The sequence below is a fragment of the Nannobrachium achirus genome, assembly GCF_963921795.1.
Source record: "Nannobrachium achirus genome assembly, chromosome: 12".
NCBI lineage: Eukaryota > Metazoa > Chordata > Actinopteri > Myctophiformes > Myctophidae > Nannobrachium > Nannobrachium achirus.
The window spans coordinates 37,277,217-37,295,930 of NC_137832.1; the positions used below are offsets into that span (position 1 = coordinate 37,277,217).

Below are 18,714 nucleotides of genomic sequence, written 5' to 3' on the forward strand. Positions count from 1 at the left end.
TAATAAGGACCATGTACTGTAGACTAAACATTGAAAAACATGGCATCAAAGGCACGTAACCGAGCACAAAATATCACGAGTTGGAAACGAGAACTGGCTGGCGGCAAGTTAATATTAAGGGTTACATTCAGCGATGTCGCTATAAGAAATGGAGTATTGTCCACATACAATACATTGCCTCTGTGTTTGGCTCAGACAGTGTGTATATAATGGGGATTCAGTCTGTTATTTTAGTACCCAAGTCGTCAATCTGATTATGTGTTTACTTTGGATGACCAGAGTGTGCAGGGACATGTGCTTGGTAGTTAAGGAAAGTCTTGAGGACAGGTGAGGACAGACATGGCAGTATCCCGTTCTATGGCTCTTGCTCTAAGCCTGCTAATTGATCTCCTTTAGCAGCTTTGGACATTCACAGAGGGGTTTCTCTTTCAATGTATTGTTTCTACAGTTTTCCCCACACAGTTTTAAGCCTGTTCTTCACCAATATTTGTGTGTGAAAGTGTTTGAATCCCAGCTTAAGAAACACTGGTCTAAAAAGTATAGAATTGTGTCAATCTGTTTTTATATTTATGGATATTGGACATAAGAAGATATACATTAATCCTATGTTCACACTTTTGTCCTTTTTGTAGACTGTGTATACATCTGTACACATTTGTATAATTACATACTGTATGTAGCCTACGTTTACAGTATGTTCATAAGCCACAGAAACCCAGAAATGCATCATGTACCCCATGTATATCTGGGTGATTAGGTTGTGAGTAATTGGTGCCATTTTCTTTGTTTTTTGAAAATTTTGAAAATCCCATTTTATTTTGTGAGAATTACCTAATTTTGCGGTTTCTCTGTACAGAATCCAGAAGGCCACAGAGTCACTGAGGACTTTCCACCCTTCAGCTGACCCCTGCTTTGATGAGTTTGCGCTGGACACATCCAGAGAAGAGAACCTGCTCAAGGAGATGTGCTTTGGTGGAGGTAGGAGGACCAACAACCTAAGCCCTGTCTTTATAAATTGGATAGGTGATCGATAGACCTTTTTCCAGAGCGCTGCCGTGTAGCTGCGGTGCCGCTTAACACCACAGTTATGGTTGCTGCTCTGAGAAATCGGCCTTGTAGATCTGCTATTTTGGGGGTATAAAGAAAATCTTTTCACCTACAGAAATTCTATGGTTAATGTGGTTTATTAACATTCTTAATTGGATACATCTGATGCCCATTTAAGATGAACAGTATGTGGCATATAGAGCAAAGAAATTAGATTTGTTTCAATGTGGATAGTAATTCTCTTCCCTGACATCACATTCAGTTTCATAGAGCTGGGTGTTGGGATTGCATAATTTCAATTCTCATCCAATATTCATTACCTAGTGCCCACTTTCACTGGCCTGTGAACTGTGCTGTGTGTACAGGTCATCTGCAGCTAAATTGGATTACAGATTACAGCCCATGATATACTCTAGAGGACTTGTGTTGTGAAGCTACAGTATCCCCTGGCTCAGTGCCTTGTTCGTCATGTAGGCCCATTCTGTATGCCTCTGCTTTGATGGCAGTCATAGGTGGTCAGACTCACTGTTTTATTAATTCCAGCCACACAGGGTTTGAGGCAGTCAGCATCTGTGGGTTTTGCCGCATAGAGCTATATATTATCTGAGCAGGGCTCTTCAATGTTTTCAGGCCAAGAACCCCTTAGTTGAGAGATGAAGCAGGGACCCCCCACAACCTTATCATAGATTCCATATAGTTTCATCCTTTGACAGCACAATCATCAGTGTATTTTGGATTCATGTCAATTTGTGTTTTCAGATATTTAACCACTTGAACCGTCAATACTTAATAAACTTGACCTTTCACTCTGTACTTAGTCTGCTCTTTTCCCCCTCTACACCAAAGCTCTTTGCCAAAAACAGCCGATCTACAAGCTCACAAAGCGCAAGTGTTGTGAGCTTGTAGATCTGCTATTTTTGGCTAAAGTTCTCAGAATATGGACACTAGGGTTCAAGTGGTTAATATAAAAAAGAGATAAAAAATAGAGAGAACTTTCTATCACTCAAAGATTTGGAGGAGCCCCTGTAGTAACTCTGAGGACACCCTAGGGGTCCTGGACCCCCTGTTGAAGACCTCTGATCTGGAGGAAGGACTCCTCCAGGCTCTAAAATATTATTGAATTCAAAGATAAGAAAAATATAGGTGAATCAAGGTCACCAAGAACAAACACAAATCATAACATAATAGGACGTTAATGATATTCATTTTGACGGAAACAATCACACACTTTATTAAAACCTTGTGCATGGATCCAATCTTGGCAACCCTACCCTAGCCATCTATAGCTGTTGGGAATGTTCCGTTCTAGCAGAGAGAGATGTCCTATTGGAGGCTTTTAGAGTTAATAACATTTAGCTAGTGAGGCGTGTTCTAAAGGTTACAGTTGGCTATGTTTAGGCTTCATGGATGAAGATTAAGATGGCCACATTGGGGATATGCCAACAGTCTGATCAGCATAAGACCTTATTTGGATGGCTTTATGCTGACCCAGAAACAGTTAGTCATGATTGAATATTAAGACCATGTCCCCTACTAATCAATATTCTTTATATTGCAAAATACATCTTAGAAATTGGTGCCTTAAACTCACCAGTGTCCTTCTCTGGAAAGCACTGTATGCATTTCAGTTGCAAGATGAATCAATGCCTCTGGTTACATAACTTACGTTAAGGTAATGATTGCTCTCAGCTGTGGAAACTGTAGGGGCATCTACACACAGCAGTAATTGAATCAGTTCTTTGGCAGATGATGCAGCTGTGTCTCTTTGCACTAGAATGGATTTAAGGATAATTTGCCTTTTAGGCATAATGTGTTTGTGCTAAAAAGGAAGGCAACTCTAACAGACTGTAAAGCCTGAATTATACTTAGTTGCGTGCAGGTATTGCACACTGAAAATGGCTGTTCACAAAAGTTCACAATGCATTGCAGATGTTCTTTTTCGGTTAGAACACAACTCTTCTAGATAGTGAATAATGAGGTCATTTCTGTCATTTATCCCAGAAGTGAGTGTCTTGAACCATGCTCAAGTGTCACTGTCAAACACCATTTAGATCAGTCGGTTTCCATTGTCGGCTGCCCTATGAGATCACACAGCCTCATCTCTTCATAATGCTGTGTATGTGTTGGATTTGTTCCACCGGGCCCAGCCTGGCCATGTTTTGGAGGCATCTTTTCCTCTCTCAAACATAAGGGTGCGTTTGTGCTCTGCCCTGCCAACCCTGGCTTAGCCCCGCTGTGGGGTTTCACCCCATGCTTTGCTGCTGAAGAGGCTGCAGAAGCATGTGTTGGTTCATTTAACAGCCAAAGTGGTCCATTTCAAACCGTGATTCTCTGAGGAGACTTTGAACAAGGGACACTTTGACAAAGTCTGCTTGACAACAGTACTCCTCTCTCTTCTGTTTCCATGGAAAGTCAACTTTGAACCAACTCAACATTTACCCCCCGCACAACGCATTCATGTTCTTAGAAACTGTCCTTTATAGTCGATGTGAGAACAAAGTGGGAATATGGAGAGAAACGATAAGGGCTAAAAGGCCTTGTGGAATGAATAAGGGAAAGAAAGCTGCTCTCTGTAGTGTAACTTATCCATGCCTCTGTATGCCTGGTAGCAGCCTGTATGTCATCAATAGAGCTATTTTACTCAGAATAGCTCCTGGGCTCCTGGGATGACTGATGTCTGTGGTGACTGGCGCTCTGTCTCTCTTCCAAGTGTAGTGCACCATCCAGGGGTACCAAAGCTCCAGTGCACTCTGTAATACAACAGTAACATCTGAAAACTATGCATAGGTGAAAAGGTGTTGTACAACAAAACACTTTTTAATACCTTTTAAAGTTAAACGTGTAATTTTTGCCATCTTGAGAGAGGACACAGATTTATTTATTGAGAATTGTGCATTGCGTGAGAATGTCCCTGGCGATTGTGTTCACTGGTGAGTCCTGGTGACTAGTACATTCGGCAATTCTAGCTGTGCTAGCATGTTTCTGCAAATAACAATTATATCGAAATTATTATTGTCCTGAAATTAGGCAACTAATTTTCCCAGGTACATTTCTAGGACATACTAAACATGACAGTTAAATTGTTTTTTTGTCACAAAGTTCACCATTAATCCTCAGTGTTGTTCAAAATTGAGGGGGGGAGAGAGGGAAGAATCACTGACAGTGGATGGCCTCAGGTTGCAAGCATTGACACGAGGAGCCTTTCTAAGATTTGTGTATTGTCCCCAGCCCTGCTTTGATAGTCTTTAAGCCACGATGGTGATGAATATATTTGTGTATTCTATAGATTGAATAAGTAGAGGGACAGAACATCTTGTGCATCCTCTCATCCCCCGTCCTGTCCTTGTCAGTTGGGCTAGGATTAGGATTTAGACAAGAACTGGGAGAATTGAAAGGGAAAGAAAATGGGCAAGGGATTGAACAAGAAAGGACATGGAAATATTGGAGGAAAACTGTAAGGATTTTCCATAATGATCGCAGACCTTAAAGAATGAGGACAAGGACCTCCATGGTTGTTGTAATCTAATGGGATTCTCTGTCTCAGGGGGAATGGCAGAGAACGAGGGAGGAGAGAATAACAAATGATTAAGGAAGATGGAGTGTTGTGGTGGAGATGGAACAGAAAGAGAACAGAGGATAGATGGCAGTATTACCTTGATCCAAAACCAAACTGGAGCCTCAGAGTTTGTGAAAAGAACGAGGACAGAATGGGGACGAAGGCGAATAGAATGATGCAATGGAGAAGAATGGAGGATGAGTGGGACAGTGAATCAGAGGGGTAGGATAAAGAAACAGAAGGAGGTGAAAGGGGGCAAACGAAGGCGGGTGGGGGAGAAGTGATGGAACGGATTTGCAAAGTGCATTTCCTGACAGTAGATCGGTATGGAAACCTCTTAGCAGGCTCCATTTATGCAAGTCAATCTTGTCTATTGTCCTAAGTGGATGGTCCTCCTGATCCAGGCCAATCTAATCTTGGAGATGCTTGCATAATCTGAAGGTGTTACAGTAAAATGAGACGTGTTGTGTTTGGGCTAATGGCATGATCAATCCACAAGAAGTTGAACTCCTTGTGTTTTTAGCTGAATCATCATCAGTTGCCAATGATTTCAGTCATTTGGATTCCATAGGGTCCAACATGTCTTTCTCTTGGCTTGCAACTTTAACACTTCTGCTCTGCTCTATAAAGCTGGCAAAATTGAGGTTAAAGCCTCAATCTGCCAGTTCTTCAACTAGTTGACTATGTAGAACAGGTTGAACATGGGTTTAGATTGATAATACCAAAACAATTGTTTAGGAAACTAAGCACTAGTATGAGGGGGTCCTTTCGTAGATTGGGACTTTCAGTCTTGAGATTTTCACTAGTTGTGTTTCCATAAAGCTGTTTTTTGGCATTTAGGCAAAAATGAATGCGCATAAAGCTTTTTATTGAAACACTTCAAAATTGGAAAAAACTTTCATTTTTCACAAACATTCTCTCTCTCTCTCTCTCACACACACACACACACACACACACACACACACACACACACACACACACACACACACACTAGTTTTTGCTACATACTGAGGACTTTACATTGACTTCCATTCATTTTTCTTCCATTCCTGTGGCCTTACCCTAAACCTAACCCTAAACCTAACCCTTAACACAACCCCTAAATTTAGTGAGGACCGCAAAAATGTCCTCACTTTCCAAAAATGTCCTCACTCTGTAGTAAGAACGGGTACACTCACACACACACACACACACACACACACACACACACACCCCTTACAGTATATGAACTATCTCCCAAGAATTGCATTTTATCAGTGGATGGAAACAGGCAAAATGCGCATTTCTTTTTTCGACTTTCTGATGATTCGCTTCCTATTTTCGAAAAGGATTTACTGTCTGTGACACAAAGTCATGGGCAGTTTATTCAGATGGAGCTGATATGATCTCTGCATGTAATAATTATTTCCTGTTTTCTATCTGTTCCTTCCTCCAGTCCCAGACCCACCTCTGATTGACCTGTCCCGTAGCAGAGTTTACAATGAGGGTACCATCTGCTGGAGGCTGTCTGAAGACCACCTACCTACAGATCATCAGGTCTTAGAGTATCGCCGGTGGGTTCATGCTCCTAGAGAGTTCACTATTAAAACATGTACCCTTGCACTGAATGCAAATCGCTTCCACGTCCTGAGAAAGCGGTGAGGTTCAATGCGTTTCCTATGGAGAGGAGCGACTGCCGCGCTACTCACTGGACAGGCGGCGGAGCCAGTAAAAAGCAGAGCTGCAAAGTAGAGAGAAGACCAACTCTGCCGCTGTGTGGCGCACTGCTCTGAATTAGGCGTGGACTAGGTGTACACAGAAACGGACTATGTATGGAAGTACCTAATATTGATAACAAAGTTTTAAAAGAAAAGTTGTAGATACAAGATGAATCAAGATTGAGCAACTGTATGGCCCATTTCTTAGTGTAGACCGTTTACAAACAAGGTGCCAGAGACAAGCACCGATGGTCTATACTTATCCTTGCTGTGAGCTCTGCTGCTGGCCTCACTGGAGCACAACTGGACGTGTCCATTTATCAGGATTCTGGACAGCCGATGTTGCTGTAATGAATGCATTCTTTATAGGTACATTTTTACACTCTTGAGTTGCGTCAGGATTTTGCTGGGTATTTGACATCTTTGACTTCATGTAGGACGTGGGGCTGGTCAACCATATATGATTCACTCCTTAGCTTCCGCCGTGGTCTGAAGACTCACCTCTTCAGACTCCACCTCGGCCCATAGCACGTACCATAGCACTTGCCTACCCTTGATGACACATGTAATTCAGCTAGCAGTTTTTATAAGCAGTTTTTATTTCAGCATGCTACAACTAGCATGCTGAAATACTATAATATCTAAAAACACAGATTGAACTAAAAAAATAACTCAGGATTGTGTTGATCTTGTCCCAAACAACAATAAAATAAGATCTGGTTGTCCCAGAGGTAAAGTGGTCCTTTAACTGTTCTGCTGCCGTTGACAGTCCTCACCGTCATTGAAAGGGTTAATACCATGGCGCCGTTGACGGTGAGGACTGTGAATCTTACTGTATATACAGTAAAGATACTATTACTTACTTAATGTCGCTCCGGTCCCGCCCGCATCGGTAATGTCGGCGATTTGTTTACAACGCACGTTGGGCGTGCACGCGAAGTGAAGCTCCTCAATGTTAAGTCAATGGAGAGGCCCATAAAGAAACTTCATTTAAACAAAATAGCCATTTTGAGACATTTTGCAGCAGATCTAAATGTAAACAAGGCACAAGGCAGGGCGCAGCCATCTTCCTCTTCTTGTCCCACACTGTCATGTGACTAGATGACGTAATCGTTGCCGTCAAGTGATAATCCAAAAAAACAAAAACAACCCCCTTCCAGCCCTTCAAAATAATAGCGGCGGCCTATGGAGGAAACGGCGTGGCACCGAGGCACCAAGCAACCTTCAGATTAAGAGGCACTAATTGTGTTAATAGGTGCGTAGTCTAACTACATTTTTTCTTAGATTACCTTGTATTGATGTTGATGTATTGATGTATTACCTTGCTTATTGTAAGTCGCTCTGGTTTAGGAGCATCTGCCAAATGCCTAAATTGTGTTTAGTGTGAGGTATGAATTAACCAATTTATATTAATTTCTCCCTTTCTCTATGTGCAGACTTGGGAACCCTAGCCAGTCCCCATCCCAGGAAGATGGTGAGGACAGTGGGGCTTGGAGGGCCTTGGAGAGGGTTTACGGTACAAGCACTGTAGTGTGTGACCTGGATGCCGACAGCCTGTATGCCTTCAGGGTCCGAAGCTGTCGGAACTCCATGTACAGTCCCTACAGCCCTGAGGTCACCTTCCACACACCACCTGCTACCGGTAAGCATGACAACTCAGAGGCAGGGGGTCCCAAAAGGTATGCGGTCAGACAAGTTCAGGTGTGCATTAGGATTTTTTGACAACCACACATTATTGCAATATATACAGTATACTGTAACTATACAAAAATGTATGTATTCTTTTTTTATATTTTTATATATTTTTTAATGTATTTTTCAGTACTTTGTGTGAACTCATTTCCGAATACAGAAGCAAATGCTCTGCCCAAAACCTAACTGGCTTTCCCAATTTTAAAAACACCCACACATATAGATAATAGAGATATAGAAGACTGTAGTGGGGAGTCGAAGAGATGGCAATGGCTGTTTTAGTGGTGGAGGTGGTAGCATGTACTGAATGTGAGCATTGACATACTGTATAGGGGTGGGTGTAAAAGACTGTGTAGTTGTAACCATTTGCTTGGATATAATATTCGGACATCAGAATACCTATTAGAGTATGCAGACCAGAATGGAAGCAATGGACCAGATGGCTAAAATCTTATTGGTGTTTATTGCAGGAGATGTTGGTACAGGTAGATGGCATGGAGTAGTCGAAACCGGTATTGGTGGTGATGATTTTAAATTAAATAATGCATCAAAGAAACTCGGAAAATGGAACACAAGAACTTAAACAAACTGAACTCAAACAAAATAGAAACTGGAAAACAAACGGCATGCCTCTCGAAAGGCAGTCTAGAATGGCTGCCTTTTATAGGCAACTAGGTGCAGTCCACAATTGCACTCAACAGGGAACAGGTGTGTGCAGGAATTAATCATTACCCCTCCCACCATTCCGGAGCCCCTCCCACCTAGGACTGGGCAGGAGGGGATTTTGTACAGCCACCCCAATCAAATACAATATTTGATTAATAAACAAAATCACTGTCAGTTCGGGGCTGGTCATGACCGGGAAGGGTACTGTCTGTCTATGGCCACCCCATGAGGAGCACACAACCCCAGGCGGTGCGGAAAGATGGAGTCTGGTGGGCGGCCCGACCAGTGGAGCCACATGTGGCCGCAAACTCTTGGGGAGGGCCCGGGTGCTGGGGGGGGTCGACTGAAAAGGGTGCCCGGGTGGAGGCGAAGACTGGAAAGGCTCGGGTGCTGGGGGAGTTGACTGAGGAGGAGGCCTGGACGGAGGAGGCTACTGGGAAATCCCAGGTTCTGGGTGAGGCGTCAGCTGGGGTGGAGGCACTGGCTGGTTCTGCTGGGGGGCCGGCTGGTAGGAGGGCTGCTGGGGGGCCGGCTGGTAGGAGGGCTGCTGGGGGGCCGGCTGGTAGGAGGGCTGCTGGGGGGCCGGCTGGTAGGAAGACTGCTGGGGGGCCGGCTGGTAGGAGGGCTGCTGGGGGGCCGGCTGGTAGGAGGGCTGCTGGGGGGCCGACTGGTAGGAAGACTGCTGGGGGGCCGGCTGGTAGGAAGACTGCTGGGGGGCCGGCTGGTAGGAAGACTGCTGGGGGGCCGGCTGGTAGGACTGCTGCTGGGGGGCCGGCTGGTAGGACTGCTGCTGGGGGGCCGGCTGGTAGGACTGGTGCTGGGGGGCCGGCTGGTAGGAAGACTGCTGGGGGGCCGGCTGGTAGGAAGACTGCTGGGGGGCCGGCTGGTAGGACTGCTGCTGGGGGGCCGGCTGGTAGGACTGGTGCTGGGGGGCCGGCTGGTAGGAAGACTGCTGGGGGGCCAGCTGGTAGGAAGACTGCTGGGGGGCCGGCTGGTAGAGAGACTGCTGGGGGGCCGGCTGGTAGAGAGACTGCTGGGGGGCCGGCTGGTAGAGAGACTGCTGGGGGGCCGGCTGGTAGGACTGCTGCTGGGGGGCCGGCTGGTAGAACTGCTGCTGGGGGGCCAGCTGGTGGAAGGCTGGCTGCTGGTGCTGCAGAGGTGGGGGCCACTGCTGGGGCTGAGGAGGTGGGGGCCACTGCTGGGGCTGAGGTGGAGGCCACTGCTGGGGCTGAGGAGGTGGAGACCACTGCTGTTGAGAGGAGGTTGGTGGCCATGCATTTTGCCATAAGATTTCCATCTGGTCAATAATTTAGTTCTGGTCTTTGCCTGATGGCCAAATATTCCGTGCTCGAAGGACCATGTAAAAGACTGCGTAGTTGTAACCATTTGCTAGGATATAATATTCGGACATCAGAATACCTATTAGAGTATGCAGACCAGAATGGAAGCAATGGACCAGATGGCTAAAATCTTATTGGTGTTTATTGCAGGAGATGTTGGTGTGTGCAGGAATTAATCATTACCCCTCCCACCATTCCGGAGCGCCCTCCCACCTAGGACTGGGCAGGAGGGGATTTTGTACAGTGGGTGAAGGGAGATGTTATTAGAAGCACACGCACGAGCACACACACACACACACACACACACACACACACACACACACGCGCACACACACCTGAATTAAGCAAGTTAGTGAGATTGTGTGTGTGTGTTATGCCTCATTAATCCTCAAGCTGATATAATTTCAGAGGATTTGTCTTGATTTATGCTAATTGCATTTATTACCAAAGACAAAGTGTTGTGATTTTGAGCATTGGGCTGCTGGGTATTATTGAACTAGCCCCTTATCGGGCCTCATTTTGTCAAGGCTGCGGCTTAACGGCATTTAGAAGCGTGCCAGATTTGAGGAAGATTATCAAGTGGGACAGATGCTATACTGGTGGAAATTTGAATTCTGTGGTAGAATGCATGGCCGTTAGTGAAGCACAACCTCCAGGCTTTCTTTTTTCCACCTCATCACCATGGTAACTGCTTTTTGTATCTCAGGCAGTTGAAACCGCCATACTTGTTGAATGCTTTTTAGTGAATGTATTTGTCTATTGTGACAGCTTGGAGAGGAACCCTGGAGTTGTGCAGTTTATTCTGCATCTGCTGTTGACTTTTTAAAGCGCCTTGCCAGAAAAACTCTTTCATTCGATTTCATTCAAAGCTCCTCTAAAATATCTATCATGTTCAGCAACCATCTGTTGAGTTTCAGTTTAAATGGTATTATTCTCCCAGTAAGCGTGTGTGTGTGTGTGTGTGTGTATTCACAACTGATTAAGTAGTATTTCATTCATTCTGTCTCCTCCATTGCCTACCAGGCCAGCCTCTTTTATTTAGCTCCTATTCAAAATAGCTCCTATTCAAAATGTGGAGTCTAAGCCAGTGCATTTGAATGGCATGTCCGGGCGTTGGGGTTAGGGTTATCCATACCATAGCATTTTGACGTTTGGTGACATGACATATTTCCTGATATTGCATCGTTCATCAGAAAACCTTCTTAATAATCTGTATCATCAGTATTGTATAAGTATTATAGCATCATCCAGGAAACTGCATTTAATTAGGTTATTTTACATGTGATGCCTCCCTCTGATCTATTGGGCTGTACTATGATGTATGCTCTGAGCAAGGCTTGTTGTTAGTGTTATGTTTAGAGGTTCACATTCCTGTGTTCTGTGGTTCGTGTAAGAGGGAACGGATGGATTCACTGCGCGTCAGTAATGAGGTGGAATTTTGGGCCAGGACAAAGAACAACAACACACACAGCAGGAGGGACACTCGGTGGCTTATGACACACAGTCGCGTACACACACACACACACACACACACACACACACACACACACACACACACACACACACACACACCAAACTACTTACTATGACATCAAAACATTCAGGATTGGAACTATTGATTATTTTCTTAAAATTATTCTATAGATTACTTTTTTGATTAACCAAATAATCAAGAAACATTTTTATATCAAATTTTTATATCAAATCTATTAACCAGTTATAAACACTAGTCACACAGCAGTGTCATATAAACATAGTGCATTTAGCTGTTTAAATAAATCGTTTCATATAGGAGCCAACTCTTGAAAGCACCTGAAGATGTCAACAAATGAACGTGGACGACAGTTCTGCAAAATAGACCCCATGGCAAATAGGAAAATTAGCCAATATATTATTTAGTCTAGAGTCCTCTAACACGTTCAATCTAGTGTCCCAATTTTGTGCATGTCATTAACGGGGGAAAATGTTAAAATATTTCAAAATAATAAAATGTAGATCTACAAGCTCATAACACGCCACATTGCAATATGTAGGGAACTTGTAGATCTGCTACTTTTGGACAACACTGTCATAAGAAGTGTGAAATGGGGCATTCATATACTGTATGAAGAGTAGCTTGAGTAGTACTGTGTTTTATTAGCCTGGGGCCAGCCTATATATACTAATGCAGCTAACTAACTGCAGTATCTATCATTCCTTCCTTGTTTTAACATGGCTGGGATGTCTAGCTCAGCTAGGCTAGTGTTGTATATCCAGTGGCTTGAGTAGTACTGTGGTGTATATGTTGTCATGCCCTAGTTATGAGAATTCCCCTGGACACATGCTAATGAATTGGGCTTCCCCCATGTAAGCTGCTTGAGATGGTTGAGTGAACAGGCATAATTATGTCAGACTTTATGTAGCCTATATTATGCTAATGATGGCCTTTGGCCCATTAACTATTTATAGAGTTGTACATTTAATCATAGACTGATGAGGCCTATGATTACCAGATTCACGTGAGAAATAAGGGTTGCTCTATATCAGAGGGGGATGTTCTATATATTGCTAGATTACAAATTGCTCTTTGACTTAGCCTATTTAAACCGCTGTGGTATAGCACCCTCTTGTGTCAGCAGCATGTAACTACCTATTTTCTTACATTTATATGTTTAGCTTGTCATCTTTTGACAAGCAAAACAATCATGCTTGTCAAATCAACAGCTGTGGTATAGCACCCTCTTGTGTCGGCAGCATGCAACTACCAACATTTTTACATTTGTATGTTTTGCTTGCCATCTTTTGAAGCAAAACAATTACGCTTGTCAGATCTTTTTAGATTAATTAACCAATTGCTCTGTTCTCATTCTTTCTCTGCCCCCCATCCCCCCAAACCCACCCAATGCCCAATGTAGCCTTTAATTTCCTCTTCAATGACAAATGTGGTTTCTCTACGGAGCGCCTGTTCCTGAGCAAGCGGCGCGACAGTGTGGAGAGCGTGGCGGGCATGGCCTTCCTCCTGGCTGCAGAGCGAGTACAGACTGGCAGCTACATCTGCTTGGACTACATCATCGGGGACACGGGCATCTCTCAGGGCAGGTAAGCCTTTTGAACGACAGGAGGTGGAAGTTGCACTGCGTAAGGCTGGGCAATTAACAGAAGTTTAGAACCCACAAACGACTTAATCTAGCTCATGTAGGTTCATTGAATAATGGAGAAGCAATTAAAATTAATCATTTTAATTGTATATTCAATGAATCTAAACAAGTTCAACTTTTCTTTTTCATCGGCTAAACCGATTAGTCTGATTAATAAGCTGTCTCAAAGCTAAGCTTTATCTGAGACACTCTTGCCTCCACATGCAGCTAATGTAACACTTTCTAAGCAATTTGTAGCTTGCTTTTTAGATTATTAGGCCTCCAAACTAGGAAAGGCTGGTTTATACAAAATGTTTCATCTTTATTTGTGCGTTGCGCCATATGATCATAAATATTAAAAGTGATACGAACACAACCTCTGTTTTGCAGGCACTTCTGGGCCTTCAGTGTTGACCCGCAGTCCTACCTGGCCAAAGTGGGTGTCGTGTCAGACTCCAAACTGATTGAATGGTTCCACAATCCCCGAGATACGAGCAGTCCTCGGTAAGTTGAAGTCTATGATGTCCATGCAGATAATGCTACCGTCAATGTAAACGCGGGTGCTCTTTAATTTACCTTAATTGAACCAAGCAAAACCTTTAGGCTTTTTCAATACTATAACAAACAGTGCCCCACACATATGCATAATGCGCTCAGTCTCACTGCATGTTGTTGAATCATGCCTAATCCTGTTATGTAAGAGACCCAGTATTAACTTGTAAACAGCTTAGTCATTGACAAAGCCTGCCTTTCTCACTGGATCAGCTCCTGTAAAGGGATGTAAAGGAATGCATTTGTGCAAAAATAACAGTTTATTCTATCATAATCATGCAAGGTAAATCATGGCAGGTGACTGACTCTCTAATGCTGTTTAACATTCAGTAAAAACTTTGAAACTGCCATATTCAGCATTTCTATGGAAGTGAATTATCTGCCAACCACATTAATGGTTATGGTGGACAAACTGCGTGTGTTCATCTACCTACAGCGGAGACACCGTCTGTGGTGTGTATTATTATTTCAAAGTCTCAAGTAAATTGCCACTTGCAATTATTCCTCAATTTCACGCAAGGAAGGAGCAAGGCAAAATTGCTTACTACCAAATTATCGAATTACCTGAAGATCTCAATCCTGAAATATTCTCTAAATACATTCTATAAATACTATTTCATACATCGATATTGCAAAGGTTGTGGAAGTTTGTAGGAGTGCTATAATTTAGAGTAATTGCAAACTCTGAGATACCACACCTCTGTCCCCAACTTCATTTGTTTAAATCCAGTCCTTGGAGTGATTTTTACTAGGTCAATACTGTAAATCAGGTTTTATGAAAATCTGTGTGCACTGAGCATCATAGTTAAAGTATAGGTGTGTGGTAAGCCCTACTGGTGGGTATTTGATTATTTGTATCCGTATTGGTCGATTGTGACTATAGACACAATTGCCCCAAATGTAATTATAATGCATCCCTAATTTATAGCTTTTGTTTAATGTTGGAAAGTAATTAAATCTGACTGATTCCTGATTCCCTGTCACCCCGCCTTGGTTTCTCTTCCATCTCCAGCTATGACCACGACAGTGGCCATGATAGTGGCAGTGAGGACACGTGCTATGAGGTCTCCCAGCCCTTCACCCTTCTCACAGTTGGCATGGGCAAAATCTTCATCCCCAAGGCTTCTTCCTCATCCTCCGTTTCCACGGCAACCGCCTCTTCCAGTGACCCTGGCAGTCGCGTGCTACCCATGCCACAGCGCATCGGCGTGTGTCTGGATTACGACGCAGGCCGGGTGTATTTCTTCGACGCAGACAGCATGAGGTGCCTTTACGAGAGGCAGGTGGATTGCTCTGGAATCATGTATCCTGCCTTTGGCCTAATGGGAAGTGGCAAGATCCAACTGGAAGATTTCATCACCACCAAAAGACTGACCTTCTAGGCATAGATATTGGGATGGGAATAATCAATGTGTTTGGGACCCCTTATGTCTGGGTTTATCCTGGACGTGTAATAATGATGTATAATCTAGGATTACTCTTGTGAGTGTTGTGTACGAAATTGAGAGATGGGATTTCTCTGAGAGGGTAACAGGGTAAGTTGGGTCTAAAGATCAAAGGTTGCTTCTTGTTAAGAGGTATAGTTCCTAAATGGTGGTTTTCTCTATGAGTCTGGTCTATTATGAGCCTGCTTGTGTGTGCATAATGTATAATCTGCACATAGCAAGACTGTCACTAAATGTTAGATTTGGGATTTGATCCCAGATACAAAGACAGACAATCGGTGTAGATACGATTGGACTTCTCTACATACCAAAGTCTCTGTATCTTATAAGCATACTTGACCAGGTTCTAATTGACGAGACGTACAGCAGCAGTGGTCAACGGTTTGTTGGCTGCAAAGCTATTCTGCTGTCAACTAAAGTCGATCTTTATTTTCTATCCTTGAAATGCCTTCTAGTTCAGAGTTAAATGTTCTTTTGCCAGGTTTATTTTACTGTATAATTTGAAATAATTCAGGTTCACATTGTTTTAGTTGATATTCATCACTTCACTTGGTGTGTGTAATTGGAATTCACATTGTTTTGATGATATTCACCACCGTGGTTGTTTCTCTCGACATTTATGAAGTAGCCTAACTAGCTCTCTATGTACTGTAGCAGCACGGGTCCAGTTGTAATCTTAGTTTGACCCGGAGAGCCTTGTAGCTGCATTTAAAGCTAGCACCTGGGTGCCTTTATTTTGTTTTGTTTGGGAAGTTAGTCACTTAGTTAAGCTAGCTCTAGCAAGCACATGTGGTGTGGTAATACACATGCATAGGATGATCACCAAAAATATGTACACATTTGGGATTTTACTGTAGGCCTATTACTGACTACAAAGGAACTCACAATTTTACTTTACATTATTCAATTTTGGTTTGCCATTCAATGTTTAAAAATGGCACAACATTTCACAAATATATATTTAGCTATTTTTGCACACAAAAAGAACACTTGCACATGTCACTCTAGTTGAACTTTATATACATAATAAGCACATTGATCTCTCACTGTAACAATCACCCACTTACACAAAATATCTTTTGATTGACACTAAATATGTTTCATGGAATATTTACCCAGTTTTAATATATATACAGATGGTCCAGGTCCACAGCATTGAATGTTGTCTGAAACAAAATTACAACAGATGTTTTCTTAGACACTAGCTGTCACACTAGCTGTCAATGCTGTGATTTAGGTACCATAATTGTGTCTGACCTAGTTTGCTTAAAGCAGCACACTTTTGTATGCTAGCAAGTCATGGACATATAAAAACTGTGGGTGATCACATTCTCACAATGCAAGTGCTATCATACAAATCACAGTTCAAGATATTGTTGCTTGCAGTGCATATCGACATAACATTTGGGACCTCTTTGACTTGCAGCTGGAACATGAGGTCCAGTGGTGGGGTTGGCTATCAGAGCTAGACATTATGTAAGGTGCTGATTGGCTTTGGTTAAATCCACTCAGACATTTCAATCTAACGTGGCAGACGAGATCAACTGTTAAACTGGCTAACCCTTCTGGATTTCTGTTAGGTCTGAATGCGTGCCTGCTCGTTGGTACTTGGTATAATTTGTGAAGTACCATATCCTATGGGAGCCTACCATATCCTATAATGGGAGCCATTCAGATTTTAAGAGATGCTTTTGCATTGGTAACCTGGCTTGAGGTAGTTTTACTGCAGCATGTTTGGCACATGGCTTATTATTTTTTCATTATCAGCCTTTTTGTTTTTTATCATGGTCCCTTTTGATCATCACAGGCAGTTCCTATTCACTTCCACGTTCCGGCTGGTTGTCAATCTTATGTATTCATTCAGATTACACAGGAGTAACGCTGATGCCCAATTTATTCATTGTCATATGGCCACATCACTTTGCTGAAAATCCATCATTTTCCACACATGACGCGGTCCTACGACAAAGTATGAATTGGCCTTAAATCTGCTCAGTGGCTCCTCTCATTTGTTGTACTTGAAGTGATCTGTTTTTGTTCCGGGAGGTTTAGGGTAATTATGGTGTGTGTGTGTTTTCTCAGGTTTCTGGCCGCAGTTAGGCCAAATGCTAACTACCTCTATCAGACCTGGAAAACCTTAACTACTATACCTTTACTCTCAGAAACGAGGTTGGTTCGTTTTTTTGCAGTTTTGTTAGTATCCATTATCAGCCTTTTCTCATGTTTGATAATAAGCTAACTTTAAACATTAGATTTTCAACTTCCATGTACATATTGATCTAGATTAGTATTATTATTTGGAGTGAAATTAAACATTAAACTGCTATAATTACAGCTGCAAATTGTTCATGCTGTTATGTTATTTGCTGTGTAGTTTGTTACTCCTCAATGCTTAAAGTAAGTTTAATAGGAAAGTGTCGCTATTGGTTAAGGTTTATTGTAGTTCAGCAAGTAGATGTGTCCCTGTTTGTCTTCATCAAGGGCATTTTCATATGACAGTAACCTCTTTTCCTTGTTTGTGATGTTGGTTTGTTTTGTCAATTTTATTTGAATGTTGGTATCATTTGGATTTTCATCTAAACTTCTTTCCCTTTTCCTTGTTTGGCGAAACAAATGTAAATTACATTATTTAATATTTTACTTTAACAGAGATTCTTTAAGTTTTATTTGTATATATTTATTTTGAATCCTTTACATACTAATTTGTGCTGCCGTATTATTCAGTTTGAACTGCTAACTTTAACTCTTAAGGTACAGGCCTGAACCTACACCTGTGTTTTTAAAATGACAGGTTTCGACTTTCGACACCAAAGTCTATGCAGTTAAAAAATGACAGGTTCCAGGCTTTCTTTTCATCAGAATGTATTCTTGTAATTTACAGAACAAACTGAATGTCTTGTTTTTTTTTTGTGTATATATTTTTTTCTGCTCAAACTTCTCACTGGCGCTCACAGCATCATTACATCTAGATATAGACGTTAATTAAAAGGCTTGTAATCAACACCACTGACTATATAGGAAAATACTTCATCAGAGACATGCTTTTTAATCGTGCATTTAAAACCAAATATCATGCAGGCTTGCTCCCAATCTAATTTCAAGCTAGCACTTTAAAGTCTGTAGCATGTCAGCAAAAGGTTTGGCTCTGCAGGTGTGTATGTTAATCAGTGTGCAATATTGGCTAGGCTGTGGAACGGAGCAGGAAAAATTGTGTAGGCCTATTGGGGCAATTTTCACTGAGTACTTTTAGAGTTGGTATACAGTAGCTCTTGCATTTAATTGATAGGAATATGAGCTGCGCCTTTAAAAAAAAATGGTGGTGCATTTTATGCATGCATAAAATGTAACTAGTTTAAAACTCTAAAATAGTGACAGTGTGGTTGTTCTCCAGAGGTTTGGGATGTGGTTTGTACAACAGTATGGTGGCGTTCTGTAAGTGTAGTATGCTTTAAATGGATCTAAAGGTATGACCATGTCTGTCTTGATTCCTGGAAAAGCTGTGCTTTTTAAATATGCTGTTTGAGGATTTTACCAATAAAACTGTAGTGTTGTTTTTAATGCAGCTCTGTTGCCCATTTATTGACAAGAAGATGATTATGTTGC

At 42.4% G+C, this 18,714-nt stretch overlaps 1 protein-coding gene across 1 annotated transcript in view; it reads left to right on the forward strand.

Moving 5' to 3' along the window:
* The window catches only part of trim36 (tripartite motif containing 36), a gene marked incomplete at both ends in the record, with an annotated part of 37,240 nt that extends 22,192 nt beyond the window's left edge, over nucleotides 1-15,048 (forward strand). Inside the window, 6 exons of the mRNA XM_080738257.1 lie at nucleotides 857-978; nucleotides 6,039-6,156; nucleotides 7,737-7,942; nucleotides 12,893-13,076; nucleotides 13,505-13,618; nucleotides 14,679-15,048. Of these exons, the coding sequence (XP_080594383.1) occupies nucleotides 857-978; nucleotides 6,039-6,156; nucleotides 7,737-7,942; nucleotides 12,893-13,076; nucleotides 13,505-13,618; nucleotides 14,679-15,048 (1,114 nt within the window). The remainder of the gene's footprint in view (nucleotides 1-856; nucleotides 979-6,038; nucleotides 6,157-7,736; nucleotides 7,943-12,892; nucleotides 13,077-13,504; nucleotides 13,619-14,678) is intronic.
* Between the last annotated feature and the right edge of the window lie 3,666 nt (nucleotides 15,049-18,714).